Raw genomic sequence first — 27,882 nt, 5'->3', positions numbered from 1 at the left:
CACCTGTTCATGAAAAATAATGTAGACTTTTTATTCATTCAATCACTTTCCAATATTTCACCCACTGCATATAGACACAGCTATACCTGTTCAAAATGTATCACTCATTCAACTAAGATCTTTATGTCACAAGGTTTTTATGGCTTTGCATTGTAGTGTCACCTAGTAGTCAAGTCTTTTCATTATTAGGTGTATCGTATTCATTGCTTTTATGTCTGAATATTGTGATAAGCTTCTGTGTGACTGTATCTTTGTCCTTTCTGCGTGGTCAGGTTCAGGTGGTATCCATCCGCTGGACTGTCTCCTGCACTACCTCCAGGTCCAGAGGGACTATTTTCTCTGTCAAAATAGACGTTGTACCTGGGCCATACTTGTATCTCTTCTGCCTGAATGAGAGAGAGTGAGAGAGAGAGTGGGAATGAGAGAGAAGAGAGAGAAATTAACCACTGTTCTGTCAAACAACAAGAGTTTTTTGCAAATATGCTGTCTAGACTAATACTTGAAGCAGAAGCTGAGGATGGTGACATCATTTACCTCTTGTCTTTGTACTCTGACTCCTGGTACGGCCTGATGTAGTCCACCCCCTGTTTAGTTATGACACAGATATCTATGTTGTTGCCTGAGCCCAGGTCACTCATTATGCCAGAGTGGATGGCATCCCGGACCAACTCCTTAGCCTCCTCCATCTAGTAGGACACAGAGATGGGGGGTGAGTGAAGGGACTGGGATGGGGAGGTAGGACTACAATACATCCAGCTTAATGTAAACAAAACGAATGCCTTCTTTATGGGGAGTCCAATGACTTAACTCTTGAGACTTGAACTCTATCGATGCGATAGCATATGAACTAAATGTATGACAACTCCTAGCCTGCCTAAAGAAAATTCACTCACCTCCATATTAGGTTTGAACCTGTCCTCCAGAATCCCCAAAGCAGCCAAGTCACCAGACCCTACACAAAACATGATTCAAAGTAAAACACAAATAGGAATCAACTATATGTAATTATTTATAGATTATTCATGACTAGTCGATTAATCAACTAATAATGTCCCAAACTATAACAGTATATGGGTGTATGCTTATGTTTGCTTGACACAGTAGCAGTCCCTCACCCATTGCAAGGTATGGCACATTGTCTATGCTCCCATAGGGCCCCACTGTGTAGAGGTGATTGCCGGTGCAGTCCACCCCTCCTAGGATTAGACTGGCCCCTATCTGGCCCCGGTACCTAAAGATACACATATGAGATACATTATGAACAAACAAGAATGACTATTTTGAGTCAAACTTATCTGGCATGAAAGGTGGTTACATTGGAGCGGCTATAGTGGTGGATGAGGTGAGTTATTTCAACAGAATGTATTGTTTAAATGGGCAATCTGCGATTTCTACATCAATTTTTTGACTTTGAAATTAATGATATATACCCATTGATTCTTGAAGAATGTAACTTATAATTGCCTCATGAGCTTAGTTCCACTGTCGTACCGGTATCAAAACACAGAATGTAAGAATTTTGTACTCCAATGTTTATAAACAATGTAATTGTAAATAAACACTGTATAGCCTCAAAACATGGGCCTAGATTCAATCAGTTCAGCTTTAACCAGCGATAACCGACAACTGCATATCATATCATTGTTTTGTTTAGGTGATGTCGGAGGTGTAACTGCGTTGGAGCTGTCAAATCCAGAAGTGGACATTGCCATAGGATGCACAGGTTCGCATTAGTAGAAATCCCATGCAGCCGTGTTACAAGTTCGAACACTGGAATGTGTGATGTAAACCACACCTCGATTAGGCTGAAAGAAATCATTATTTTGTTTAATCATTTTCAATTTGAGCGTCATAATTTCTATAGAGCCTACACTTTCTCCTTCTGAACTTGTAACGCAAATGGTGTGGCTTTGTGCCAATGACCACAGGAGCAGCCGCTCACCGAATCGTCAGCTCCAACGCAGTTAAACCTCTGACATCGACCTGAATAAAAACAATGAAATGCGATTGTTGGTTATCGCAGGTAAATACTGAACTGATTGAATCTAGGCCATGGTAAAAAAAAATTACAATAATTGACCTCACAGATGGTCAGTCCTTGCATCCATAGCTTTGTCGATTAATTTGAAAGTGGTTACATTTCTCCAGCCCCATCCCTCAGCTGTTTACCAAATCAGTGGCTGGGTGATTCATTGTTGTTTTTTTAACTGCAGATTGCCCCTTAAAGGCTCTAACGAAGTGTAATGTTTAATACTCTAATGCAGTGGTTCCCAACTCCGTTCCCCGAGTACCCCCAACAGTACACATTTCTGTTGTGGCCCGGGACAAGCACACCTGATTCTACTTGTCAACTAATCATCAACCCCTTGACAAGTTGAATGAGGTGTGTTTGTCTGGGGCTTCAACAAAAATGTGTACTGTTAGGGTAACTCGAGGACCAGAGTTGGGAAACATTGCTGTAATGGAGTGGTAAAGATACACACATACAAACACACACACATACACACACACACACATACACACACACACAAACACACCTGAATAGCATGTCCTGTAGTATGTTTACTGCCATCACGACACGTGGGTTCCTGCCGCTGTTCATAGAAAAGATGGTGAGGTTGGATGAGAGTAGGTCGGTAGTCTTCTCTGTATCCGCTGCAGTTCCTGCACCACAGCAGCTGAGAGAGGGAGTAGGCAGGAGAACAATGGATGTGTGGGCATGGATATCTCAAATAAAAGTGACAAGCCTCAATTTTTTCACTACTCTTACACTTCTCTCTTACACACGACAATCAATTCCATTCTAAACATAAGTCACACATTGTCTATCCCTTAAACAGGTGTAGGCCTACTCACTATATATTGGGGGAGATGTAGTGTATCTTGGCACACATCTTATCAGCCACCACTTCACCGGAGGTGGCCCGCGTGTCTGCTCCCAGAACCACTCCATCCTGCACAAACAAGGCCCCAAAGAACACTCCATTTTATACACAATTAATTTCAATACACTTTGTCCATCATTTCTGTCTTTTTTAAAGTCACATAAAGACAGGCAAGGATCATGATGATGTACACAGAACAAAAATATGAACGCAACATTCAACAATTTCAAAGATTTTACTGATTACAGTTCATATAAGGAAATTAGTCAATTGAAATAAATTCATTAGGCCCTGATCTATGGATTTCACATGACTGGGAATACAGATATGCATCTGTTGGTCACAGATACCTTAAAGAAAAAGTAGGGGCGTGGATCAGAAAACTAGTCAGTATCTGGTGTGACCATCATTTGCCTCATGCAGCGCGACACATCTCCTTCACATAGAGTTGATCAGGCCTGTGGAATGTTGTCCCACTCCTCTTCAATGGCTGTGCGAAGTTGCTGGATATTGGCGGGAATTGGAACACGCTGTCGTACACGTCGGTCCAGAGCATCCCAAACATGCTCAAACGGGTGACATGTCTGGTGAGTATGCAGGCCATTGAAGAATTAGGACATTTTCAGCTTCCAGGAATTATATACAGATCCTTGCGACATGGGGCCCTGCATTATCATGCTGAAACATGAGATGATGGCGGTGGATGAATGGCATGACAATGGGCCTCAGGATCTCGTCACGGTATTTCTGTGCATTCAAATTGCCATCGATAAAATGCAATTGTGTTCGTTTTCTGTAGCTTATGCCTGCCCATACCATAACCCCACCGCCACCCTGGGGCACTCTGTTCACAACGTTGACATCAGCAAATCACTCGCTCACACAACGCCATACGTCTGCCATCTGCCCGGTACAGTTGAAACCGGGATTCATCTGTGAAAAGCTCACTCCTCCAGCGTGCCAGTGGCCATCAAAGATGAGCATTTACCCACTGAAGTCAGTTTCATCAGCTGTCCGGGTGGCTGGTCTCAGACGATCCCACAGGGGAAGAAGCCGGATGTGGAAGTCCTGGGCTGGCGTGGTTACAAGTGGTCTGCGGTTGTAAGGCCGGTTGGACGTACTGACAAATCCTCTAAAACGACGTTGGCTTATGGTAGAGAAATTAATATTCAATTATCTGGCAACAACTCTGGTGGACATTCCTGCGGTCAGCATGGCAATTGCACACTCCCTCAAAACGTAAGACCTATGTGGCATTGTGTTGTGTGACAAAACTGCACATTTTGGCCTTTTCTTGTCCCCAGCACAAGGTGCACATGTGTAATGATCATGCTGTTTAATCAGCTTCTTGATATGCCACATCTGTCAGGTGGATGGATTATTTTGACAAACAGAAATGCTCACTAACTGGGATGTAAAACATTTGTGCAGAACATTTTAGATAAATAGTTTTTTTGTGCGTATGGAACATTTCTGGGAGATATTTCAGCTCATGAAACATGGGACCAACACTTTACATGTTAAATTTTTGTTCAGTACAGTGCTTGACTTCTTGGGCAGGAGCTCACCGGAGCTGAGTACCAGCACCTCAAATGCTCTACTGTTTGAGCTCCTGTACCTCTTACAGAATATTAGCTCAAAAGTATTGTGGAGCTCCTGCACCTAAATATAAAGAGTACCGGCACCCAAAATAAGTACTGGCACCTACAGTATGTCAGTCCAAATCAAGCACTGGTTCAGTATATTATGTTAAATTAACTTAAAATATATTAAATGGGACCAAAATGAAAATTGTCCTACTGTATGGATCTTCCACTTATTAGAGATGCCTTCCCATTTCAGTGGACATCACTCTCACCTTGCACACTACTCCAGCTATGGTGGTCCCAGTCTTCATGGGCTTAAGTGCCTTGGTATGTCCTCCCTCAAGCAGGCCCTCTAGAGCAACATTTCTGTTTGATAAAGTTATAGACTAATCAAACATACTGTAACACAATACCAATACAGTGTGCCACAAAATCATACAAAGAAAAGCCCTATCTAATGATGACCAGCGCAATAAAATTGCAGTCAGCTAATTAACACATAGAAGTATGACTTTCATTAAAAGAAAATGCAGAAAGAATCAAATGCAGCCTTTAAAATGATTAGTCTTGCGGGTCTTTTTATAAAACATATTTTCATAGATTATACGAGAGTCATTACTTTCACTTTTGATATAGGCTTGGTATAAGACGAGATAAAGAATTACGATTTACAAAACAAACTCAATATTATTCCTTAAAAATAAAAGGCAAATCATACCTGGCGACGTTCTCGAAATTAAATCCAGATTCAGGTATTTCGAGAACATTTGATAGCGCCATACCTGAAGGGGGTTATTTTGCACTCACTTGTAAGATTTGGACTTCCCTACAACCCTTTATTTCACGTCGCACGTGGTCGCAATTTTATCGATCTGATGTGACCCTATGTGACTAAGGAACGCAGTTTTATCCCTCTTTTTCATCGGTGTTAATAATGGAAAGACACTTCATGGACTCTCAAATCAAAGGAGTTAGCACAGGCGTAAGTACATTGTTTTTTATATTTTGTACCTGATAATGTTATACATTTTCCTAAATTGAAGCTGCGATATACAGTAGCCTACATTTTGCGACCAATTTACCAGAGTTTACCCTGAAGATTTTAATTATAGGTTGCATTGTTGATTTTGTCATTAATTCATCTCGGTACCCTAAAGCTGAAATTCAGGGAAAACGTTTATACATTTAACTTGATAATAATAATAACTTTTTTCCGAAGAACAAATGGCTGAATTTACTTTCGTTTTCGAGTCGTTCATCTGCAACTCAAGCTCAGGGTAGAAATTAGCCTACACTTTAGCACTGATCTAGGATCAGTGTAGACTCCCAAAATCCCAAACATAGCCCATCCATTGACTGTATAGACCAAGGGTGTCAAACTCATTTTGCTCTGGGGGCCGCATTCAGTTTTTAATAGGTCTGGAGGGCTGCACTGAAAATGGGTTATATTTCTATTGGTTATAAAAAATGGTCCTCTAGCCATCGAATTTCCCATGCTCCCTGTCTAGCTTTCATTTTGGTGAATATTTACGAGCTAGACACAGTCAAGAAACGGTATGAATGTAAGTCCATAATCATTTCTACACAGTTTCGATTTGGTTTTAGTCATTTTAAAGTAAATTGACTTTTTTAACGCAAACCACCCGGATTGGACCCCCTCACCGGCTGGATGTTTAACACCCCTGGTATAGACCATATCCATAAGGAGTAAAATGCCAAACTGACCTTAGATCAGATATAATAAATATAATAAAAATATTATCATACAAAAATATAATTTTATATTATATCTTATATTGTAATTGTATGCTCTATCCCTATCTAACTGTGGGTTCAATCCCCGGGACCACCCATACGTAAAAATTTATGCACACATGACTGTAAGTCGCTTTGGATAAAAGCGTCTGCTAAATGGCATATTATTATTATTATTATATTATTATTATACATTTATTAGTTATTTTTGATGCTCTGCATTTGATCTCTACAGACCACCATCTTGGCGGTGACGTTCAATGGAGGGGTTATCATCGGCTCAGATTCCAGGGCGTCCATTGGAGGGTAACATGCTGACCACACCGCTCGCGTTATGTGCGTGAGCGCTACAAAATAAATGTACACATACATGTTATTCAATCATTGCATCCAAACTGCTCGTGTGTGTCAACGAGCGTCTGCGTAACCAGGCGCTAAAATAGAACTTGGTTCTATTTGTGATGCTTGATGCGCTGCAAGTCCCGCCTCTCCCATCGCCTCATTGGTTTTTAGGAGCATATACCCACTTGTGTGATTGAAAGATGAACTGAGGTCCACACTCCAGTCCAGTTGGTGGTGTTAATGCACCTTAAAGTTGGTTGCCAACCGCCATATAAAGTCCAAAGAAGAAGAAGAAGAAGACTGAAGGAGGAGAGATTACTAGAAACTAACTTGGTTTACCCTTTTATCTGTGGATTAATTGTCGGAGTACTTGTGCATTTCAGGTAAAATAACAACCAAATGTTTATATCCCAGGACAAATTAGCTAGCAACAGCAAGCTAGCTAGCTAAATCGCCATGAATGTTTAATGCTTTTCGACCTCTCCCGAAATTAATATAGTTGGTACAGAGTTCGTTTTGATATTTCAACCTGCGTGTCCTGATCGCTTCTTGTGTGGATGGACAAAATCAACATGCGAGCGATGGCGCATGTGGACACACGTGTGCCCGGTCTAGTCAGCATGTAAGGAGGCTCTTCAACACCTATTAACACCTGGAACCAAGTTAATCATATTGCCCCTCCTTTCCTCTAGACTTGTCTTTATGATCAAATACAAGTCTGTGACACGCAACATAATGAATAAATCAAGCATCACTTATAGCAATATATACATTGGAATGTGTCACCAGGAGTCTCTATCTAATGTGTCTCTGTCTCCACTTCACCCACAGGTACTACGTGTCCTCTAAGACCATCAACAAGCTGATCCAGGTTCATGACAGGATATTCTGCTGCATCGCTGGCTCCCTGGCAGACGCTCAGGCCGTCACCAAGGCTGCCAAGTTCCAGATCTCCTTCCACAGGTATAGACCACCCTGTCCCTTTCCCTGTCTCTGTCCCTGGCCTTGTCTGGATCGACATAGCTCATGATGATTGATGTCAAACTAATGAAGCTTGATTGATGTGTGATTGATTTGTATTATTATCAGCAAAAGGGAGACCTCCATTTTAGATGTGGTCTTAGTATTAATGTGCAGCCTATGTTTACATTTTAGTCATAAATCCAGAGTGACTTACATGAGCAATTAGGGTTAAGTGCCTTGCTCAAGGGCACATCGACAGATTATTTTCACCTAGTAAGCTCGGGGATCGAACCAGCAACTTTTCAGTTACTGCCTCTTGAATTACAATAGACATAGAAACAAACTGTGGAATAATCCTGATGCTGAATGATGACACTCATGTCTTCTCTGTGTCTGCCCTGTGTGGTAAGTATCCAGATGGAGTCCCCTCCTCTGGTGAAGGCGGCAGCGTCCGTGTTGAGGGAGCTGTGCTACAACAACAAGGAGGAGCTGCAGGCCGGCTTCATCACTGCAGGCTGGGACAGGAAGAAAGGGCCACAGGTGAAGCCCTGGGGCAAAACAAACAGTCAAACAGTCAAATACAATAGAACACAATAGAATAGAACACACACACACGATTTCTAACTGTTATCTTACCTGTAGGTTTACACAGTGGCCCTGGGCGGTATGTTACTCAGTCAGCCGTTCACCATCGGAGGGTCAGGGAGCACGTACATCTATGGTTACGCCGACGCCAAATACAAACCTGACATGAGCAAAGAGGAGTGCCTGCAGTTTGCTACAAATGGTAAAAGTTGATTTTCCCTTTAGAATCTCATAGGCATCATTGTTTTATCCGAATGGCAGTTTTTATGTAGGTTAAACGATGTCAGATATTGAATAATTGTTTTATTTTTTATTGAAAACATCTTCCAGTGGGACAGGACAGTGATTGTAGGATGGGTTTGCTATAAGATTATTGGCACTGGAACACAAGAGAGCTGTTTCCCGAAAACGTGGACAGATATGGTCTCATACCCATCTCTGCCTGCCATCTGACCTATTTTCCTCTCTTTCCTCCCTCCCTCTCCCTTCTTTTTCTCCTGTTCACCCCACCTAGCTCTTGCCCTAGCTATGGGCAGAGACAATGTCAGCGGGGGCGTGGCACACCTGGTAGTGATCACCGAGGAGGGGGTGGAGCATGTTGTAATCCCTGGAGACAAGCTCCCCAAGTTCCACGACGAGTAGTGACACTTCAATCAGCCAATCAGTTGTGACACTGTGAGATGAATTTGGAACCTTCACCCAACCATTCACTGTTGTTCATACTGTACATACATCATTTGGTGTTCATAGGCCTGACTATTCACATTCGTTTTGGGACTGCGGTTAGAAATAAACACTCATGATTTCCAAGAGTCCAATGTGAGAATCTTATCTGCTCCTGCCTATGTGTTTCCTAATCCACACTGTGTTCATTTTGTTTCTGTGCTTTATATATATTTGTACCTAATGACCTCTGTATGGAATCAACAAAATCAAAGTAAAAAATATGTTAACAGTGCGTGTAAGTGTGTTTGATTATAAATATGTCAATCTGACAGTCCCCACTATAATTGAGTAGGCTATTTCTGAGGGAATACACACTATTTACTTTGAGGCATCATTAGCAATAGATTAGTAAATATTATCAGCCTGTTATGACAGCAACATACAAATCATTACAATTAGTACATATTGGTACAATTTAAAACTATTATATGATGAGTGAGAAAGTTACAGACGCACAAATATGATAAACCATGCTAACCTCTCACCATTAAAATAACGGGAGGGGGATTATGATATTTATGCCTCTGTAACTTTCTCACTCATCATTATTCAGGATTCATTCAGGACTATCAGTAATCATGGTAGCATCCACATTTAATGTAGAAGTATTTAAAAACATATTCTACTCTTGTTTACAATAAAAGTGACTCCAAAATGACACAATACATTATTTACCATTCATTTCTATTGGGCACAAAATAATCTGAAACACATCCAAAACAAACACCAAATGCATCCAACAAGTTTGAAGAGTCACAAGCTTGATGTAGTCATTGCGTGCTTGAATATGGTACCAAATAATACACTTTTTACTACTCTACTACACATATAAGTGAATTTGTCCCAATACTTCTGGTCCCCTAAAATGGTGGGACTATGTACAAAAAGTGCTTTCTAAACGGTTCACCCGATATGGATGAAAATACCCTCAAATTAAAGCGGACAGTCTGCACTTTAACATCGTAGTCATTGTATCATTTCAAATCATTTCAAGTGTTGGAGTACAGAGCCAAAAAAAAAAAAAAAAAATGGTCACCTGACCCAATACTTTTGGAGCTCTGTAGGTTTGTGAAATTATTTCGGCCTCTCACTGACAATGTAACTTTCATTTTCATTTTCTTCGGGAAAATGGTGGACCAGACAGAAAGGTATGACAGCTGCTTTCTCAAATATCTTTAATAGTTGATTTTTATGACAAAACTCTAAGGTTAGTTTAATAGCTATCGTTCGCGAATGTCCTAAATGAGGCGTCGTTTGGTTTTAAATTGCATGTTTTCTTTTTCATTCCATTTCGAGTATAATCAGTAGGCTTCTCACACACCGTGCGCACTGAACAGGTATCAACGTGACCAGCCACTTATTATCTATCGTGCGCAAAAGTAAAGTGCTTCAAGATGTTAGAAGAATCATCAGAGCCAGGGTGGCTATCTGAAGAAGTAAAAACTGGGGTGAGTATAATTTGATGACATGTATGGAAGTGGAATTTATATTAGCCTCAGATTGTTGGGGTGTTCATTCAGTTTTTTTAAATTTATTTTTATGAATGTATAAATAGAATCTATTGCCTTTTCCAAATGGCCAGTCTCAAAGTGAACTTAGCTGTGTTGAGTCAATCAATTGAGTCATTTAATTATGCCCTCAAGACAGTTTGGAAAGCACTTAATCGAAATTGTGTCTGTGCTTTCCTTTCAGACCACCATCATTGCTATTGAGTTTGATGGAGGGGTGGTGCTGGGCTCTGACTCTCGAGTGTCTGCTGGGTAAGTGGCTGTTCCAAGTCTTTGAGAGCCAATTATTTACTATGAACATTAAACAAGTTATGGTCTTCCCTCAACCCTTCGTTTTTCCTCCATCCATCCTCCCTCTTCTCTCTATCCCTCATAGGGAGACTGTGGTGAACCGGGTGATGAACAAGCTCTCTCTCCTCCATGACAAGATCTACTGCGCCCTATCAGGCTCGGCTGCAGATGCCCAGACCATCGCTGAGATGGTTAACTACCAGCTGGATGTGCACAGGTATTACCCACTGCATGGCTATTTATTGTGGTCCACAATAGTTCTAGTACATTTGGTTGAGTTAAATGTATGGAAAAGGTTTATGGCCTACACTATGCATTTTCTCATGTTCTCATGGGGGTTTGCTTATATACAGTAGATGCAGTTAAAGCATTCTGCTATTGAGCTGTGGCTTATGTGACTTGTGACCTCTTTAACTCAGCATTGAGGTTGGAGAGGATCCTCAAGTTCGTTCAGCTGCCACTCTGGTGAAAAACATCTCGTACAAGTACAAAGAAGAGCTGTCAGCACATCTCATTGTTGCCGGGTGGGACAAGAGAGGAGGGGGACAGGTCAGTTATTACATAGAAATGCCACATCTATAAACACTAGTCCCATCTGTATTAATTTCTTTATTGTGTACCTTTCTGAACATTGTCTTGCATCTGGAACATTTAAACTGATCCCTGAAGCTCAGAAGAGGTCATTTTTTAATTGAATGTAACAATTTTGTAATAGTTTTGAGTGTATGCTCAAATGAACTTTTGTACAATTAGTAGGGGAGAGCCGGGACGAAAGTAAAAGGGGGTGATAGCAACACGCCTTTTTCTCAGATAAGACAGGAGCTAGAATGACATAGTGAAGTCAGCACGTTCCTAATGCAGAGGACGAGCTTCCTGTAAAAAAAATCTGACCATGTTTCGCCAAGCTATCAACAAAAAGTGGTTTTGAGTGATGAAAGTACCCGGACGTGTTTTTCGGTTGTAGAGTTGTGTTTAGTTTTTTAAGGTTCCAAACATATATCGTTTTCTTAACCCATCTAGTGACTAAATGACAGCATAGGTTTCAAGTATCATACTAGCTAGTCTTGGGTGCTAGCCTGGGAGAAGTTACAGGACAGATGGTTGGGACGAATCTAACACAATGTTACCTGATGACCTGGATTAAAATAAAATTACTTTAAGCACAGGCTATTGTCTCCTCTAGTTCATATTGCATTTATAAGGTTAGCAAAATATCAACAAGTGACAATGTTTGAAAATTATAAATGACATCATTAGAATTATGCCTTAATCAATTGACTTGATGGATCAGCTTCTCAAAAAGCTTTTATCAACAGGTTAGTGGTTAAAAATATATATGTTTATGATTCTGGGGGTCAAATACCTTGTGTCAAACCATGGAAATGTGATAAGAGAATAAAAACGCTTATTCTATCAAGCCTGATAAGGACAGCTGGAGCTTACCTGATTGGTAGGGCTAAGCATGAATAGTAATTGAAAAGGGCTGATAGTACATTTGTTGAAAGAAAGCAGCATTACAAACCAGAAACATGGAGATAAGACAGCTATTGTGCACTTCTCGCCAGCTGTTACTTCCGTCCCAAGGCTATTACTCCCGTCCTGCCAGCAGGTACAAAAGTAACGTTGCGGTAGTTCTGTTCCCGGACTATTTAATTTAAACTAATTTACCCTAGAAATGAAATTACAGTTGCTAATGGTAGAGGACATACAGTGGGGACAACAAGTATTTGATACACTGCCGATTTTGCAGGTTTTCCTACTTACAAAGCATGTAGAGGTCTGTAATTTTTATCATAGGTACACTTCAACTGTGAGAGACGGAATCTAAAACAAAAATCCAGAAAATCACATTGTATGATTTTTAAGTAATTCATTTGCATTTTATTGCATGACATAAGTATATGATACATCAGAAAAGCATAACTTAATATTTGGTACAGAAACCTTTGTTTGCAATTACAGAGATCATACGTTTCCTGTAGGTCTTGACCAGGTTTGCACACACTGCAGCAGGGATTTTGGCCCACTCCTCCATACAGACCTTCTCCAGATCCTTCAGGTTTCGGGGCTGTCGCTGGGCAATACGGACTTTCAGCTCCCTCCAAAGATTTTCTATTGGGTTCAGGTCTGGAGACTAGCTAGGCCACTCTAGGACCTTGAGATGCTTCTTACGGAGCCACTCCTTAGTTGCCCTGGCTGTGTGTTTCGGGTCGTTGTCATGCTGGAAGACCCAGCCACGACCCATCTTCAATGCTCTTACTGAGAGAAGGAGGTTGTTGGCCAAGCTCTCGCGATACATGGCCCCATCCATCCTCCCCTCAATACGGTGCAGTCGTCCTGTCCCCATTTGCAGAAAAGCATCCCCAAAGAATGATGCTTCCACCTCCATGCTTCACGGTTGGGATGGTGTTCTTGGGGTTGTACTCATCCTTCTTCTTCCTCCAAACACGGCGAGTGGAGTTTAGACCAAAAAGCTCTATTTTTGTCTCATCAGACCACATGACCTTCTCCCATTCCTCCTCTGGATCATCCAGATGGTTATTGGCAAACTTCAGACGGGCCTGGGCATGCGCTGGCTTGAGCAGGGGGACCTTGCGTGCCCTGCAGGATTTTAATCCATGACGGCGTAGTGTGTTACTAATGGTTTTCTTTGAGACTGTGGTCCCAGCTCTCTTCAGGTCATTGACCAGGTCCTGCCGTGTAGTTCTGGGCTGATCCCTCACCTTCCTCATGATCATTGATGCCCCACGAGGTGAGATCTTGCATGGAACCCCAGACAGAGGGTGATTGACCGTCATCTTGAACTTCTTCCATTTTCTAATAATTGCGCCAACAGTTGTTGCCTTCTCACCAAGCTGCTTGCCTATTGTCCTGTAGCCCATCCCAGCCTTGTGCAGGTCTACATTTTTATCCCTAATGTCCTTACACAGCTCTCTGGTCTTGGCCATTGTGGAGAGGTTGGAGTCTGTTTGATTGAGTGTGTGGACAGGTGTCTTTTATACAGGTAAAGAGTTCAAACAGGTGCAGTTAATACAGGTAATGAGTGGAGAACAGGAGGGCTTCTTAAAGAAAAACTAACAGGTCTGTGAGAGCCGGAATTCTTACTGGTTGGTAGGTGATCAAATACTTATGTCATGCAATAAAAAGCAAATTAATTACTTAAAAATCATACAATGTGATTTTCTGGATTTTTGTTTTAGATTCCGTCTCTCACAGTTGAAGTGTACCTATGATAAAAATTACAGACCTCTACATGCTTTGTAAGTAGGAAAACCTGCAAAATCGGCAGTGTATCAAATACTTGTTCTCCCCACTGTATATAAGTTGTTTGTCATAAAATATGGTCTCTCTAGCTCTATCGATCTGATAAATTAGAAAAAAAACTAAAAGTGTTACTTTCGTCCCGGTTCTCCCCTACAGAATCAAGCTCACAGTTGCTTCAAACTCACAGTTATTCACTAGTCTGCATAATATTTTACTCACTTCAGCATTTGCTAGGTTGCTGTGCTCAAGCATTCCCCCTCTCATTGACCGCTCCTAGGTGTACGTGACCCTGAATGGCCTGTTGTCCAGACAACCCTTTGCGGTCGGCGGCTCCGGAAGCTCCTACGTCTATGGGTTTGTTGATGCAGAGTACCGGAAGGCCATGAGCAAAGAGGACTGCCAACAGTTTGTTGTCAACAGTGAGTGACAGTGCACTTTTAAAATACAGCTATGTGTCGATATATGACCTAAACAGCATGAATTAGACGCTATTAAGATGTGTCATTTGTCAATAATATACTCTCCCTCGCTCTCTCTTTCTTCACCTCTCCTCTCTCAGCACTTTCATTGGCCATGAGTCGAGATGGTTCCAGCGGAGGTGTGGCCTACCTTGTCACTATCGATGAAAAGGGTGCGGAGGAGAAATGCATCCTGGGCAACGAGTTGCCCACTTTTTATGATCAGTGAAAACTGGGTTGTGAAAACAGTAACATTCAAGTAGTCGTAGTTATGAAACAGTGAGTGGACATATGGCCACCTTAGGAACTAACAGTACTATTACATCTACACAGGATATAGAATGTTTGGATAGGGGTATGAATCATGCTGGCACAATGTTCAATATTCTCATCCCCACATTACTACACATACTATTTTCAAATTATTCATAATTGTTCTGCCCATTGTGAAGACACTTGTTTTATTTTGGGTAGCCGGGGACCTCATGATGGACTGTGTCTTTGGGTGATTCACAAGACAATAAACCATCTCTCAATTAAACTTTCCTTGGATATTTCTCTGGATGTTTTTTTCAAACCCAAAACAACTCTTCAAGAAGTATTTTGCTACCATCAAAAGTTATGGTAATTTGTGTTATTATGATTATGTCTACCGGTATAGAAGCCATGGACTGGCCATTGGAATATTCGTAGCAAATTGTATTTATTTTAGGTGATGAGTCATCAGTTACCAAGTGGAAATTAAGCCAGCAGGTTTCATTATCAACTCATTGTTGACTTTTGTGTTCATTAAAGTTAGTCTATGACCTACATTAGCCTACTTAGGTTATCCTAGTGAGTGGTCAAGGTGAAATAATAGACAATATATCAGCTATTATGGGGTTAATGAGATCACAGACATGGTCACGTATGTCTGTGGACTGTGGGAACTGTTACCTCATCTGAATTCCAAAAGGCGCCAAAGCGGGGAGTGCGCAAGAGACCACATGCGTACACAAAAAAGGGGTTCTAAAGGGGATCTTCGGTTGTCCCCATAGGATAACCTTTTTTGGTTCCAGGTAGAACTATTTTGGTTTCCATGTAGAACCCTCGGTGGAAAGGGATTTACATGGAACCCAAAAGGGTTCTACCTGGAACCGAAAAGGGTTATTCAAAGGGTTCTCCAATGGGGAGAGCCCTTTTAGGTTCTAGATAGCACCCTTTTCCCGCCGAAGAATGTAGGATAAACCTGTCACCATTAACCATTAGGTTAAGTGCGCGAGCATTATTGTCTGGTATTTATTAATGCACCGAATACAAGCTAAATGGAAAGGTGCATAATAATGTGGAGAAGAATTCCCCCTCTGATTCTGATTAGGGCATATCGGAAACTGAAACTGAAACTAAAACGCAGCCTCTGAAAACAACTGAACCCAGTCCATTCAGTTGAAAGGATCTTCATGAATTCGGGGACTTGCCATCTCTCACCTTTTAATTAATAGGTTATACATGAAAAAACATTTAGATGACAAAAGTAATGCTTAGAACGTGCGCGTTTGCTATGGCTGTAGGTCTATGCATTGACATAGCCACATTTTGCGCACTGAGTTTTGGCTCATCTATTTACGAAACTGGACCAATAACTTTTGATGCTTTCGGAAATCTGGTGCGTCTATGGGTTGTAGCGGGGTTTCGATTAGTTCTACTCGGTTTATCGCTACTCACACTAGGATCGATAAAACCCGTATTCAAGCGCTGGTTAGCGGCGCACTGTTTCCTTGCCCCAGTCTACGAGACCGGGCGTCTGATGGTGCATGGATGTTCCCAGGAGAGTGTGTATGGACCGTTGGGGCTGGGGGGTCCAAGTTTGTGGCTATTGTGTACCGCGGCAGCAGCTGCAGCAGCCTTATTTTGGGAGACAACCTTCCCTGACAGCAATGGAGAAAGTAACGGGAAACAGAAGAAGCAGAAGGCACGAGTGCTGTTCATGAGAGTCCTCATCTTCTACAGACCAGACACCCTTCTTTTGGTTGGGGCGTTTATATTCCTGTCACTGGCTGTCCTCTGTAAGTATTTAATTGTTGTTTTGACAAAATTAGTATTATATTATGATGAAGGGGATGATGATTTTTGTGACGATGATGATAATGATGGAGAAGATGATGAGGACGATGGTGATATTGATGATGAAGAAGAAGAAGAAGAAGAAGAAGAAGAAGATGATGATGATGATGATGATGATGGAGATTATGAAGATTATGATGATGGTGGTGGTGTGTGTTTTCAGGTGAGATGTTCATCCCATTCTACACTGGAAAGGTGATTGACATCTTGGGTACCAGGTACAAGTGGAATGACTTTCTCACAGCTATCATCCTCATGGGACTTTACTCTTTGGGAAGGTAAGTAGATACAACAGTACAGTGAGGGAAAAAAGTATTTGATCCCCTGCTGATTTTGTACGTTTGCCCACTGACAAAGAAATGATCAGTCTATAATTTTAATGGTAGGTTTATTTGAACAGTGAGAGACAGAATAACAACAACAAAATCCAGAAAAGCGCATGTCAAAAAAGTTATACATTGATTTGCATTTTAATGAGGGAAATAAGTATTTGACCCCCTCTCAATCAGAAAGATGTCTGGCTCCCAGGTGTCTTTTATACAGGTAACGAGCTGAGATTAGGAGCACACTCTTAAAGGGAGTGCTCCTAATCTCAGCTTGTTACCTGTATAAAAGACACCTGTCCACAGAAGCAATCAATCAATTAAATTCCAAACTCTCCACCATGGCCAAGACCAAAGAGCTCTCCAAGGATGTCAGGGACAAGATTGTAGACCTACACAAGGCTGGAATGGGCTACAAGACCATCGCCAAGCAGCTTGGTGAGAAGGTGAAAACAGTTGTTGCGATTATTCGCAAATGGAAGAAACACAAAAGAACTGTCAATGTCCCTCGGCCTGTCGCTCCATTCAAGATCTCACCTCGTGGAGTTGCAATGATCATGAGAACGGAGAGGAATCAGCCCAGAACTACACGGGAGGATCTTGTCAATGATCTCAAGGCAGCTGGGACCATAGTCACCAAGAAAACAATTGGTAACGCACTACGCCGTGAAGGATTGAAATCCTGCAGCGCCCGCAAGGTCCCCCTGCTCAAGAAAACACATATACAGGGCTGTCTGAAGTTTGCCAATGAACATCTGAATGATTCAGAGGAGAACTGGGTGAAAGTGTTGTGGTCAGATGAGACCAAAATCGAGCTCTTTGGCATCAACTCAACTCGCCGTGTTTGGAGGAGGAGGAATGCTGCCTATGACCCCAAGAACACCATCCCCACCGTCAAACATGGAGGTGGAAACATTATGCTTTGGGGGTGTTTTTTCTGCTAAGGGGACAGGACAACTTCACCGCATCAAAGGGACGATGGACGGGCCATGTACCATCAAATCTTGGGTGAGAACATCCTTCCCTCAGCCAGGGCATTGAAAATGGGTCGTGGATGGGTATTCCAGCATGACAATGACCCAAAACACACGGCCAAGGCAACAAAGGAGTGGCTCAAGAAGAAGCACATTAAGGTCCTGGAGTGGCCTAGCCAGTCTCCAGACCTTAATCCCATAGAAAATCTGTGGAGGGAGCTGAAGGTTCGAGTTGCCAAACGTCAGCCTCGAAACCATAATGACTTGGAGAAGATCTGCAAAGAGGAGTGGGACAAAATCCCTCCTGAGATGTGTGCAAACCTGGTGGCCAACTACAAGAAACATCTGACCTCTGTGATTGCCAACAAGGGTTTTGCCACCAAGTACTAAGTCATGTTTTGCAGAGGGGTCAAATACTTATTTCCCTCATTAAAATGCAAATCAATTAATAACATTTTTGACATGCGTTTTTTTCTGGATTTTTTTGTTGTTATTCTGTCTCTCACTGTTCAAATAAACCTACCATTAAAATTATAGACTGATCATGTCTTTGTCAGTGGGCAAATGTACAAAATCAGCAGGGGATCAAATACTTTTTTCCCTCACTGTATATACGGTCTCCATCAATATCGCACATTCCACATTGTAGGTTGTATCGTTTAACAATGTTGGTGATTGAAGACACTGACCTCTCTGCTGTGATGTGAACATCAGATTGATTATTCCAACACAACTGTAGCTTATGGTGTTTGTTTGTTGCAGCTCTTTCAGTGCAGGCTGTCGTGGAGGCCTCTTCATGTGTGCTATCAACAGCTTCACCTGCAGAATGAAAGTGAAGCTGTTTGGGGCCCTGGTAAAGCAGGAGATCGGCTTCTTTGAGACCATCAAGACAGGTAGAGGCACATTGATGATTCCAAACATCTTATGATGGTGATCCGAAAGTATGATCAGTGTGCAATCTGTTGTCTTTCTGGATCAAGTTGCAACCTTGTTTGTTTATGACATTACTACTGTAGCTGAAATTGACTTTCTATGGAACTTCCTTTGTCATCCAATGGACTGTCCTCTGATGCGTGGCAGAATATCTCTTGAACACACCACCAGTTTGTTCTTCTATGCTCCTTGGTTATTCAACCTTTCACCTGTGAACTGTCGTAGGTGATATCACGTCCAGGCTGTCCACAGACACCACCCTGATGGGCCGGGCGGTGGCCCTAAATGTCAATGTCCTCCTGAGGACCCTCATTAAGACCGTGGGTATGCTGTCGCTCATGATGAGCCTATCCTGGAAGCTCACTCTGCTCATGCTGATGGAGACGCCCATCACCGGCCTGCTGCAAAGCGTCCATGACAACTATTACCAGGTATAGTACAGTCGTTTGTGTCCAGAACAGAAGGTCCAGAAATTATCTATTGGTCCCTGCAAGCCCTGAAATGATTAGCTTATTTTTGGTGTGAATATACAGTACATAAGATGGTGACTGCTAAATGTACTGGGTAACCTTATAAAGTCTAGTAAATGTTATTGTGGATTGACTGTTCCTCAGAGGCTCTCTAAGGAGGTGCAGGACTCCATGGCCAGGGCGAACGAGGCAGCGGGGGAAACAGTTGCGGGAATCCGGACAGTACGAAGCTTCAAAACTGAGCAGCGTGAGACTGGTCGCTATAACAACAGGTTGATGGACACCCACAATCTTAAGACCAGGCGGGACACCGTCAGGGCAGTCTACCTGCTCCTGAGAAGAGTGAGTATGCAGGGATCACTCCCTGTCCCCTTATTCTCAAAATACTTCAATGCTTTTTACTTGATTGAGAATAAGGCAAACTGCCGGTCACCAGTTCTTGTGATCGTCAGTGCATGTACTCATCACATTCTGTGTGTTTGTATGTTACAGCTAACAGCGCTGGTAATGCAGGTGGTCATGCTGTACTATGGCAGACTGTTTATCCAGCGAGGTCAGATGAGCACCGGGAACCTGGTCTCTTTCATTCTCTACCAGTCTGACATGGCAGACAATATCAGGGTACGGTAATGCTACTTTATCATTGTCTCAGCCCCATCATTCACAGCAAGGCAAATGTCTTATCAACAACCGTTAATGTTCCATTGACGATTAAGAGGTGAATAAATATTACAAGTTTAATGGCAATGCATTTATTACTAAGTACATCATGTAAAAGTTGCTATAGAGACGAGAAAGATCAATGTTAGGGAATACAAAATACATATTTTTAATAGTGTAGAAACTGTTAGTCCAAAGACTAACATGTATTGAGTTACGATGACACAATTCTGTATAATAAATCTGCCCTCTGCCCTCTCAGACTTTGATTTACATTTTTGGCGACATGCTGAATTCGGTGGGGGCAGCTGGTAAGGTGTTTGAGTACCTGGACAGAGAGCCCCAGGTCAGCACCAAGGGGACCCTCCAACCAGAGACCTTGACTGGACACGTCCACTTCAACAACCTATCCTTCTCCTATCCTACCCGCCAGGAACGTAAAGTACTGCAGGTAAAGCTCACCTGGGAGGAGGGTAAAACATAAGGCAACCTTACCGGGCAGTTTCGTCATCACCACATTTTTGCCTTTCCTTGTGCCATTGCTGAGGTAGTGTGTCATTGGCTCTCTGCTTGTGTTAGGGCTTCTCTCTGGAGCTGAGGCCGGGTCAGCTGACTGCTCTGGTGGGGCCGTCAGGAGGGGGGAAGAGCACCTGTGTCAGTCTGCTGGAGAGGTTCTACCAGCCTCAGCAGGGAGAGATCCTATTGGACGGACTGCCACTGCAGAGCTACCAGCACCACTACCTACACAGGAAGGTATTATAGACAGCAACCAGCACCACTACCAACACACGTGCACCACAAAGTCATAAGACTATACCTACACAGATATTGCCACTTTTACATCTCTAGAGAAAGCATAGCAGTCAAGATAACTTACTTTATCGTGCCTTTATGGCTACCAACATTATAAGAATTTTCGCAGGAAAAAAAACAATGCATTGGTTTTGATTGGCTGATTGGTGATTAGTTTTGCCCTATGATTGGTTTTGCCCTACCAGGTGGCCATGGTGGGCCAGGAACCTGTTCTGTTCTCTGGGTCCATAAAGGACAACATTGCCTATGGTCTGGCAGACTGCTCTCTGGAGAGGGTACAGGAAGCTGCTCGCAGAGCCAATGCCCACAGCTTCATCAGCCAACTGGAGAAAGGTTACGACACAGGTACAATGATCAATGACAAATAGGAATATTATATATATCACTGCTGGATGACCACAGGGAGAGACTCGATAAATGTACTGTCTGTCTGTTCATCTATTAGATGTAGGAGAGCGGGGTGGTCAGCTGTCCGGCGGTCAGAAGCAGCGTATCGCCATCGCCAGAGCTCTGATCAGAGAGCCACAGGTCCTCATCCTGGACGAGGTCACCAGCGCACTGGACACTGAGAGCGAACACATGGTACGGCCTCCCTACTCACATGAACCATATACCTTTAGCCTTTCATCGTTCATACTCTCAATATGGTTAGTGCTAGTGGTTTCACATATGTACTAAGTAGCTATAGCTAGCATTTACATTCTCAATAGGGCTAGAGCTAGCTAGCGGTTTCACTCAGATGTTCCCTCTGTCTCAGGTCCAGGAGGCCCTGGCTAGCTGCCCCTCCCAGACCCTGCTGGTGATTGCTCATAGGCTGAAGACCATTGAGAGGGCAGATCAGATCATTCTGATTGACCAGGGGACCGTCCTGGAGCAGGGCACTCACCAGGAGTTGATGGACAGGAAGGGGAGCTACTACAAACTAAGAGAGAGACTGTTCACGGAAGACGACACACCACATTGACCAAAGCAATGCTACTGTTTGAACTGTAAATAGTAAATATTGAATATAGTTAGATTCGGGGGGTTTTCATAAGAGATGGACACTTCTGTTGGTGACATTTTGTTACCTTGTATGAGTGGTTTTGATTTTATTGTATTGTATTATATTCTTCCTATTCTTCTATTTCTTAATGTTTGATTAATACATAGAGGGGCAGTGAGTGACCCACGTTATAAAACCATGTATAATATTCTGGAGCAAAAGTCTATTACATTGCATATCCAAGAGAATAAATAATCGATTAAACATTTGTATCTTTTGCTAAACCCCCTCACATTTAATCTGACACTTGTTTTACATTTCCTGTACACATCCATACCCATTGTTGTGAATGCTTTTGTCTAAGTGTAGTATCAGTGTGACAGACTTGCCAGCAGCCATTTTGTGGCGAAGTGTAACCTAAGCATTGGCTTAGAGATAAAATGTTTGCCTGTATTTTTATTGTGCATGAGCTTTTGTCTTACTTTTTAGTGTTGTCTGGTCCACATGAGTGTGTACATGAGCACATTTTATTGTGGTACTGGATGAATGTTTGTTATTTTACCACACAGAGCACAAAGTCTTGGAAAGTCCCTGGAGGCCCGTCCCTTGTTCTTTGCCAATGTTTTTGGCAGTCTGCCTGTCTGCACTACGGCTAAAGCCACAGCAGAATGTCAGTACCTCACCTCCCCCTACCAGAGAACAATAACACATAGACACAGACCTCAGGAGAGATACTGGCAACCATTTTATCACCAGACCTGCAACTATTACACATCACCATGAAATGGCGGCAGTCGAGTGTCATACCAATACTGAGCATTTCCTTTTGAGAATCATTAAGATTTGAAGTATTCACTTGGTCAGTGTCTTGTGAGAGTTTCTGCTCACCTTTACTGTTTGTGCATCTGCAGCACTGGTGCAGACATTCATCATCTAGTCATCCAAATTATCAACTTAATCAAAGGATTGATAAGACATGCCTGAGTTTGTATATTTTGGGGCTGCTGCGATTTGAGCACAGGACATTTGTGAGATAAGTGTCATGTGGCAACATTCATCAACTCTATTATTTTCTCACTAGAAGAAGTTTGCATTGTCAGTTAGTCATATATACAGTATATTTCTCTGTCCCTTTAGGTTGGTGACATATCAACAACAATCCACCTACCCACTGCCAACGGATACCAACAAGAAAGGAGGGAGGGAGAGCACAAACGGGTAATACCAGCGACCATCTCATCTCAAGACCTTCTGGCATCACAAAATGGCCGACAATAACTTGATCTGTCTGGGTGAAGCGGCAATTGTGTAACCACTACATGCCAAATCAGTTGGCTTGCAATCACACCACGTTGTAAAGTCCTTTCTGCCTAAGGGAGAGAGACTGTTCACGGAAGACGACACACCACATTGACCAAAGCAATGCTACTGTTTGAACTGTTAATAGTGATGTCATTTTCTGACTCTCACTCTGACCAATACTCACAACCTCCCAATATACTGTAAATCACGTACACATCATGACAGTGACATGTATAAAGCCAAATGGATGTAAATATTGAACATAGTTAGAGATCGGCAGGTAGCCTAGTGGTTAGAATGCTGGGCCAGTTACCGAAACGTCGCTGGTTCGAATACCCGACCCAACAAGGTGAAATAAATCTGTCGATGTGCCCTTGAGCAAGGCACTTATTTGTAAGTTGCTCTGGATAAGAGTGTCTGCTGAAATGTAAGATTATTTTCTCATCACAGATGGAAACTTCTGTTGGTGACATTTCTTTTTTGAATGAGTTGTTTTGATTTTAACGTATTGTATTGCACTGTGTTCTTTCCTACCCTTTATTTTGAGTGGCCCACACGTTCTATTGTTCTTCTGTGACCCCAGTTGACTGTAAAACCATTTATGGAGCAAAGGTCTATTATGTTACCTATCCAAGAGAAGGAACTAATGTAGTGAAGCTGCAATTGTGTAACCACTCCATGCCAAATCAGTTGGCTTGCAATCACACCCAATGATGTATGTAAATTCTGGATTGCTGATGCTATGTATTGGCTATTGAGAGGCTTTGAAGTCACCGGTCGGCCATATTGGCACTCCCCAGTAAGAGCAGTCCTCTAACAAATGGAATTCTGCTGTATTTCAATTAAATGTTTCAAGGATTAAATTACATGTATTTAAGTATTTTTGTTGTTGTAGTGGGAACACTAACATTAGTCATCTCAAAAAATTATACTTTAAGAAAAATGTTTGTGTTTAGCTCACATAATATAATTTAAAAGTAGCATTAACGTGTCTGTAATACAATAACTGTGGCAAAAAACTATATAAACTATAGCTTGCAAAATATTTATACTAAGCTATATGGAATTGTTTTAAGAAGGTCATATCAAGGATCATTTTGCTATTTCAGTTAGAATTTTAACACCCCTTAAAGTATCAAATAAAGTGTATGTCCTATATCTGAGAGATATAAGAAAGATCAGGAATGTATTTAACCCTTTATTTTTGGCACTAAACAGTGTCAATATGTACAACTGGTACCGGAAACCTTCAGGCAAGTCTTGTGAGGCCTCTGGGTGTCCTAGAGCAAAACAACCGTAAGTGTTTGTGAGAGTCTCACCTTTCCACGGAGGGGTCATATTAGTGTATAGCCCAAATTGTTCGGACGCTAGAGACAGAAGTTGGCAGATCGTCTGTACCGACTTCAGATGAGTCCCAAGACACTTGTGGAGGTCGTAGAGCAAACGTGTTTGTGAGAGTCTCATCTTTCCATAGAGGGGTCATAATAGTTTGTTGTACCTGCAGCAGCCACATTTGCCAAAGTCCATTTCAGTAACCAAGATAACTGAAAATGGTTTCCAATGTATGATATTACCATGATATTATATAATATAGTGGACCTAGCGGTATCCAGCTACAGTATTTTGATAGTCCTGATTTTTGATTGTCGGACATATTGGCAGTCCCTAGTAGGAGTAGTCATCCATATAAGGGTTTCCCAAACTCAGTCCTAGCAAAAACAAATGTAGACATTAATAAATGCATTTCTATAGCATCCAAAATATTTGTTTATGATAGTGGGAGAATGCCAAGATGGAGGCACGGTGGCTTCAACACATCGCCCCTATCAGTCATCTAGTGTATATATAAATTATTGGTTGCGCCCCCACAGAGGTACAGCATCTCAGCACACTGCCCCCACCACGTGATTTCAAAGAATTTAAACTCAGACCTGGAATTAGGTCACCCATGTGGGAGACAAGAAGGGAAGGGAACTGGCACAATAATAAAATTGAGGACAATCTCAAACTGCTGTTTTGGCTACATGCAAGAATTGTTCTGCTTCAGAAGATTCTGTAGTTGTTGGTTTCCTTACTTGCTGGCTCATCAGAACCTGATCCTTCCTTGATTGCCTAGTAACTGATTATGTAATAGTAGTCTAATCATAGTTGGGAACTCCCAAAACTACTGCCAGGAGTTAAGAGCACTGAGGTATAAAATCATGGTTACTGCTATCCTTGGGACGTCCCTAACATAAACCCTAATCCTAACCTTAACCCCTACCCTTACCCTTACCCTAAACCTGAACCAGAACCCTTACCTAACCCTACCTTAATCGTTACCTTAGCCGTTTTAAATTTCAACTTCAATGAGAGTTCGGACGTCTCAAGAATCCCGCTTAGACATTTTCCAGAAAATAATGGTTATAAGGCACAAATAGATGGCCTTTGCTGCTATCTAGCCAGTGGATGAAATTGGATTTAGGCAAACAACCACATTATTGGCCAGATTTGGCTACTTTTTGTGACACAAATTCTGAAACAATCATAGAAATCATAGAAAACACATTTTACATTTTGAAATGGTGAAGACGTCAAGGGCTTTGTGGTCTGTGGGGAACCTACAGGAAGCCACAGGTGAAGAGAGGAAAGAGAGGCAGCACAGATGTGGCTATTATTTTAGGTCACACACATCCCTCATGGCAGCTTTCAAAATAACTCATTGTTGACTTTAGGACTCACAGGGTGAGCCACACTCTTATTTAGATTGATGTGGCAGCGGTAGAGGCTGTAGATAGTTTCAAATCCCTGTATATTCAGATCTCTGTGTAGGCCTATAGTTACTCTATGCATACCAAGGGACGAATGAGCTGAATATCCAACTCTTCCTGTAAATGTGTTTATCTTGATGCCTTGCTAGATTATGTATATATCTTTTCCATCCTATCTTTTTCAATTCTCCCTCGACCCCACTTTATTTAAGCAATAAGGCCCGAGGGGGTGTGGTATATGGCTGTTCTTACGCACGAAGCAATGAGGAGTGCTAGGACACAGCCCTTAGCCGTGGTATATTGGCCATATATCACAAACTCTGAGGTGCCTTATTGCTATTATAAACTGGTTACCAATGTAATTAGAGCTGTAAAAATAAATGTTTTGTCATACCCGTGGTATACGGTCTGATATACCACGTCTGTCAGCCAATCAGCATTCAGGGCTCGAACCACCCAGTTTATAATTAAGGATATACAAGCTGAGGAACAAGGAGAGGATCTCAGTATCTGCTGCCTCTAAGCTCCTTGCCAACATGGTGGTCTCCATGTGCACAATGATACAGTTGAAGTCGGAAGTTTACATACACTTAGGTTGGAGTCATTAAAACTTGTTTTTCAACCACTCCACAAATTTATTTTTAACAAACTATAGTTTTGGCAAGTCGGTTAGGTCATCTACTTTGTGCATGACACAAGTCATTTTTCCAACAATTGTTTACAGACAGATTATTTCACTTATAAGTCACTGTATCACAATTCCAGTGGGTCAGAAGTTTACATACACTAAGTTGACTGTGCCTTTAAACAGCTTGGAAAATTCCAGAAAATGATGTCATGGCTTTAGAAGCTTCTGATAGGCTAATTGACATCATTTTAGTCAATTGGAGGTGTACATGAGGATGTATTTCAAAGCCTACCTTCAACATCAGTGCCTCTTTGTTTGACATAATGGGAAAATCAAAAGAAATCAGCCAAGACCTCAGAAAGAAAATTGTAGACTTCCACAAGTCTGGTTCATCCTTGGGAGCAATTTCCAAACGCCTGAAGGTATGTTCATCTGTACAAACAATAGTACGCAAGTATAAACACCATGGGACCACGCAGCCGTCATACTGCTCAGGAAGGAGACACGTTCTGTCTCCTAGAGATGAACGTACTTTGGTGCGAAAAGTGCAAATCAATCTCAGAACAACAGCTAAAGACCCTGTAAAGATGCTGGAGGAAACAGGTACAAAAGTATCTATATCCACAGTAAAACGAGTCCTATATCGACATAACCTGAAAGGCCGCTCAGCAAGGAAGAAGCCACTGCTCCAAAATCGCCATAAAAAAGCCAGACTACAGTTTGCAACTGCACATGGGGACAAAGATCGTACTTTTTGGAGAAATGTCCTCTGGTCTGATGAAACAAAAATAGAACTGTTTGGCCAATGACCATTGTTATGTTTGGAGGAGAAAGGGGGTACTTGCAAGCCGAAGAACACCATCCCAACCGTGAAGCACGGGGGTGGCAGCATCATGCTGTGGGGGTGCTTTGCTGCAGGAGGGACTGGTGCACTTCCAAAATAGATGCCATCATGAGGAAGGAAAATGATGTGGATATATTGAAGCAACATCTCAAGACATCAGTCAGGAAGTTAAAGCTTGGTCGCAAATGGGTCTTCCAAATGGACAATGACCCCAAGCATACTTCCAAAGTTGTGGCAAAATGGCTTAAGGACAACAAAGTCAAGGTATTGGAGTGGTCATCACAAAGCCCTGACCTCAATCCTATAGAAAATGTGTGGGCAGAACTGAAAAAGCGTGTGCGAGCAAGGAGGCCTACAAACCTGACTTAGTTACACCAGCTCTGTCAGGAGGAATGGGCCAAAATTCACCCAACTTATTGTGGGAAGCTTGTGGAAGGCTACCCGAAACGTTTGACCCAAGTTAAACAATTTAAAGGCAATACTACCAAATACTAATTGAATGTATGTAAACTTCTGACCCACTGGGAATGTGATGAAAGAAATAAAAGCTTAAATAAATAATTCTCTCTACTATTATTCTGACATTTCACATTCTTAAAATAAAGTGGTGATCCTAACTGACCTAAGACAGGGAATGTTTACTAGGATTAAATGTCAGGAATTGTGAAAAACTGAGTTTAAATGTATTTGGCTATGGTGTATATAAACTTCCGACTTCAACTGTATGTGGCTGA

The 27,882-nt window shown here is 42.0% G+C and overlaps 4 protein-coding genes across 7 annotated transcripts; 3 read left to right on the top strand and 1 right to left on the bottom strand.

Annotated features, from left to right (window-relative positions):
* Nucleotides 1-6: 6 nt before the first annotated feature.
* Nucleotides 7-5,347, bottom strand: LOC121586460 (proteasome subunit beta type-7-like). The gene is made up of 8 exons (XM_041903153.2): nt 5,190-5,347; nt 4,744-4,837; nt 2,857-2,954; nt 2,538-2,678; nt 1,116-1,231; nt 894-952; nt 535-686; nt 7-386 (listed from the first exon to the last, which is right to left on the bottom strand). Exons 1-8 carry the CDS (start codon nt 5,249-5,251, stop codon nt 275-277), a joined length of 834 nt encoding a protein of 277 aa, XP_041759087.1. The 5' UTR covers nt 5,252-5,347; the 3' UTR covers nt 7-274.
* LOC121586461 (proteasome subunit beta type-6-B like protein) lies at nt 5,312-9,074 on the top strand. The gene is made up of 6 exons (XM_041903154.2): nt 5,312-5,453; nt 6,462-6,532; nt 7,400-7,531; nt 7,942-8,071; nt 8,174-8,318; nt 8,631-9,074. Exons 1-6 carry the CDS (start codon nt 5,406-5,408, stop codon nt 8,756-8,758), a joined length of 654 nt encoding a protein of 217 aa, XP_041759088.1. The 5' UTR covers nt 5,312-5,405; the 3' UTR covers nt 8,759-9,074.
* Nucleotides 9,075-9,916: 842 nt separating this feature from the next.
* On the top strand, nt 9,917-14,909 carry LOC121585581 (proteasome subunit beta type-9). 3 transcript variants are annotated; one of them, XM_041901905.2, is made up of 7 exons: nt 9,917-9,990; nt 10,180-10,290; nt 10,535-10,602; nt 10,727-10,858; nt 11,061-11,190; nt 14,183-14,324; nt 14,465-14,909. In XM_041901905.2, exons 2-7 carry the CDS (start codon nt 10,237-10,239, stop codon nt 14,590-14,592), a joined length of 654 nt encoding a protein of 217 aa, XP_041757839.2. In that variant the 5' UTR covers nt 9,917-9,990; nt 10,180-10,236; the 3' UTR covers nt 14,593-14,909. The 3 variants fall into 3 exon arrangements, with proteins under 3 accessions (XP_041757839.2, XP_045075933.1, XP_041757838.2); XM_045219998.1 differs by having other exon boundaries at nt 9,920-9,990; nt 10,148-10,290; XM_041901904.2 differs by having other exon boundaries at nt 9,924-9,990; nt 10,139-10,290.
* Nucleotides 14,910-15,655: 746 nt separating this feature from the next.
* On the top strand, nt 15,656-23,751 carry LOC121586462 (antigen peptide transporter 2-like). Of its 2 annotated transcripts, XM_041903157.2 has the most exons (12): nt 15,656-16,408; nt 16,630-16,744; nt 18,526-18,656; nt 18,922-19,127; nt 19,311-19,508; nt 19,659-19,787; nt 20,089-20,277; nt 20,406-20,579; nt 20,825-20,984; nt 21,085-21,221; nt 21,397-21,628; nt 22,762-23,751. In XM_041903157.2, exons 1-11 carry the CDS (start codon nt 15,868-15,870, stop codon nt 21,601-21,603), a joined length of 2,187 nt encoding a protein of 728 aa, XP_041759091.2. In that variant the 5' UTR covers nt 15,656-15,867; the 3' UTR covers nt 21,604-21,628; nt 22,762-23,751. The 2 variants fall into 2 exon arrangements, with proteins under 2 accessions (XP_041759091.2, XP_041759090.2); XM_041903156.2 differs by lacking the exon at nt 22,762-23,751 and having other exon boundaries at nt 15,657-16,408; nt 21,397-21,901.
* Nucleotides 23,752-27,882: the final 4,131 nt, after the last annotated feature.

Source organism: Coregonus clupeaformis, unplaced genomic scaffold (genome assembly GCF_020615455.1).
Source record: "Coregonus clupeaformis isolate EN_2021a unplaced genomic scaffold, ASM2061545v1 scaf2998, whole genome shotgun sequence".
NCBI classification, from domain to species: Eukaryota; Metazoa; Chordata; class Actinopteri; order Salmoniformes; family Salmonidae; genus Coregonus; species Coregonus clupeaformis.
The sequence above is the reverse complement of the archived record's forward strand: the minus strand, read 5'-3'. Positions and strand labels throughout refer to the sequence as shown.

Excerpts from the sequence above, each read along its gene's own strand:
- LOC121585581 (XM_041901905.2), top strand. The coding sequence starts at position 10,237 with ATGTTAGAAGAATCATCAGAGCCAGGGTGGCTATCTGAAGAAGTAAAA. Across the intron at positions 11,191-14,182 it reads ACAAGAGAGGAGGGGGACAG|GTGTACGTGACCCTGAATGG; the intron begins GTCAGTTATTAC and ends GACCGCTCCTAG. Across the intron at positions 14,325-14,464 it reads CCAACAGTTTGTTGTCAACA|CACTTTCATTGGCCATGAGT; the intron begins GTGAGTGACAGT and ends CTCCTCTCTCAG.
- LOC121586462 (XM_041903157.2), top strand. The coding sequence starts at position 15,868 with ATGACAAAAGTAATGCTTAGAACGTGCGCGTTTGCTATGGCTGTAGGT. Across the intron at positions 19,128-19,310 it reads TCCATGACAACTATTACCAG|AGGCTCTCTAAGGAGGTGCA; the intron begins GTATAGTACAGT and ends ACTGTTCCTCAG. Across the intron at positions 19,509-19,658 it reads TCTACCTGCTCCTGAGAAGA|CTAACAGCGCTGGTAATGCA; the intron begins GTGAGTATGCAG and ends TGTATGTTACAG.
- LOC121586461 (XM_041903154.2), top strand. The coding sequence starts at position 5,406 with ATGGAAAGACACTTCATGGACTCTCAAATCAAAGGAGTTAGCACAGGC. Across the intron at positions 8,072-8,173 it reads ACAGGAAGAAAGGGCCACAG|GTTTACACAGTGGCCCTGGG; the intron begins GTGAAGCCCTGG and ends TCTTACCTGTAG. Across the intron at positions 8,319-8,630 it reads CCTGCAGTTTGCTACAAATG|CTCTTGCCCTAGCTATGGGC; the intron begins GTAAAAGTTGAT and ends CACCCCACCTAG.
- LOC121586460 (XM_041903153.2), bottom strand. The coding sequence starts at position 5,251 with ATGGCGCTATCAAATGTTCTCGAAATACCTGAATCTGGATTTAATTTC. Across the intron at positions 1,232-2,537 it reads CTACAGGACATGCTATTCAG|GTACCGGGGCCAGATAGGGG; the intron begins GTGTGTTTGTGT and ends GTGTATCTTTAG. Across the intron at positions 953-1,115 it reads TGTGCCATACCTTGCAATGG|GGTCTGGTGACTTGGCTGCT; the intron begins GTGAGGGACTGC and ends TGTTTTGTGTAG.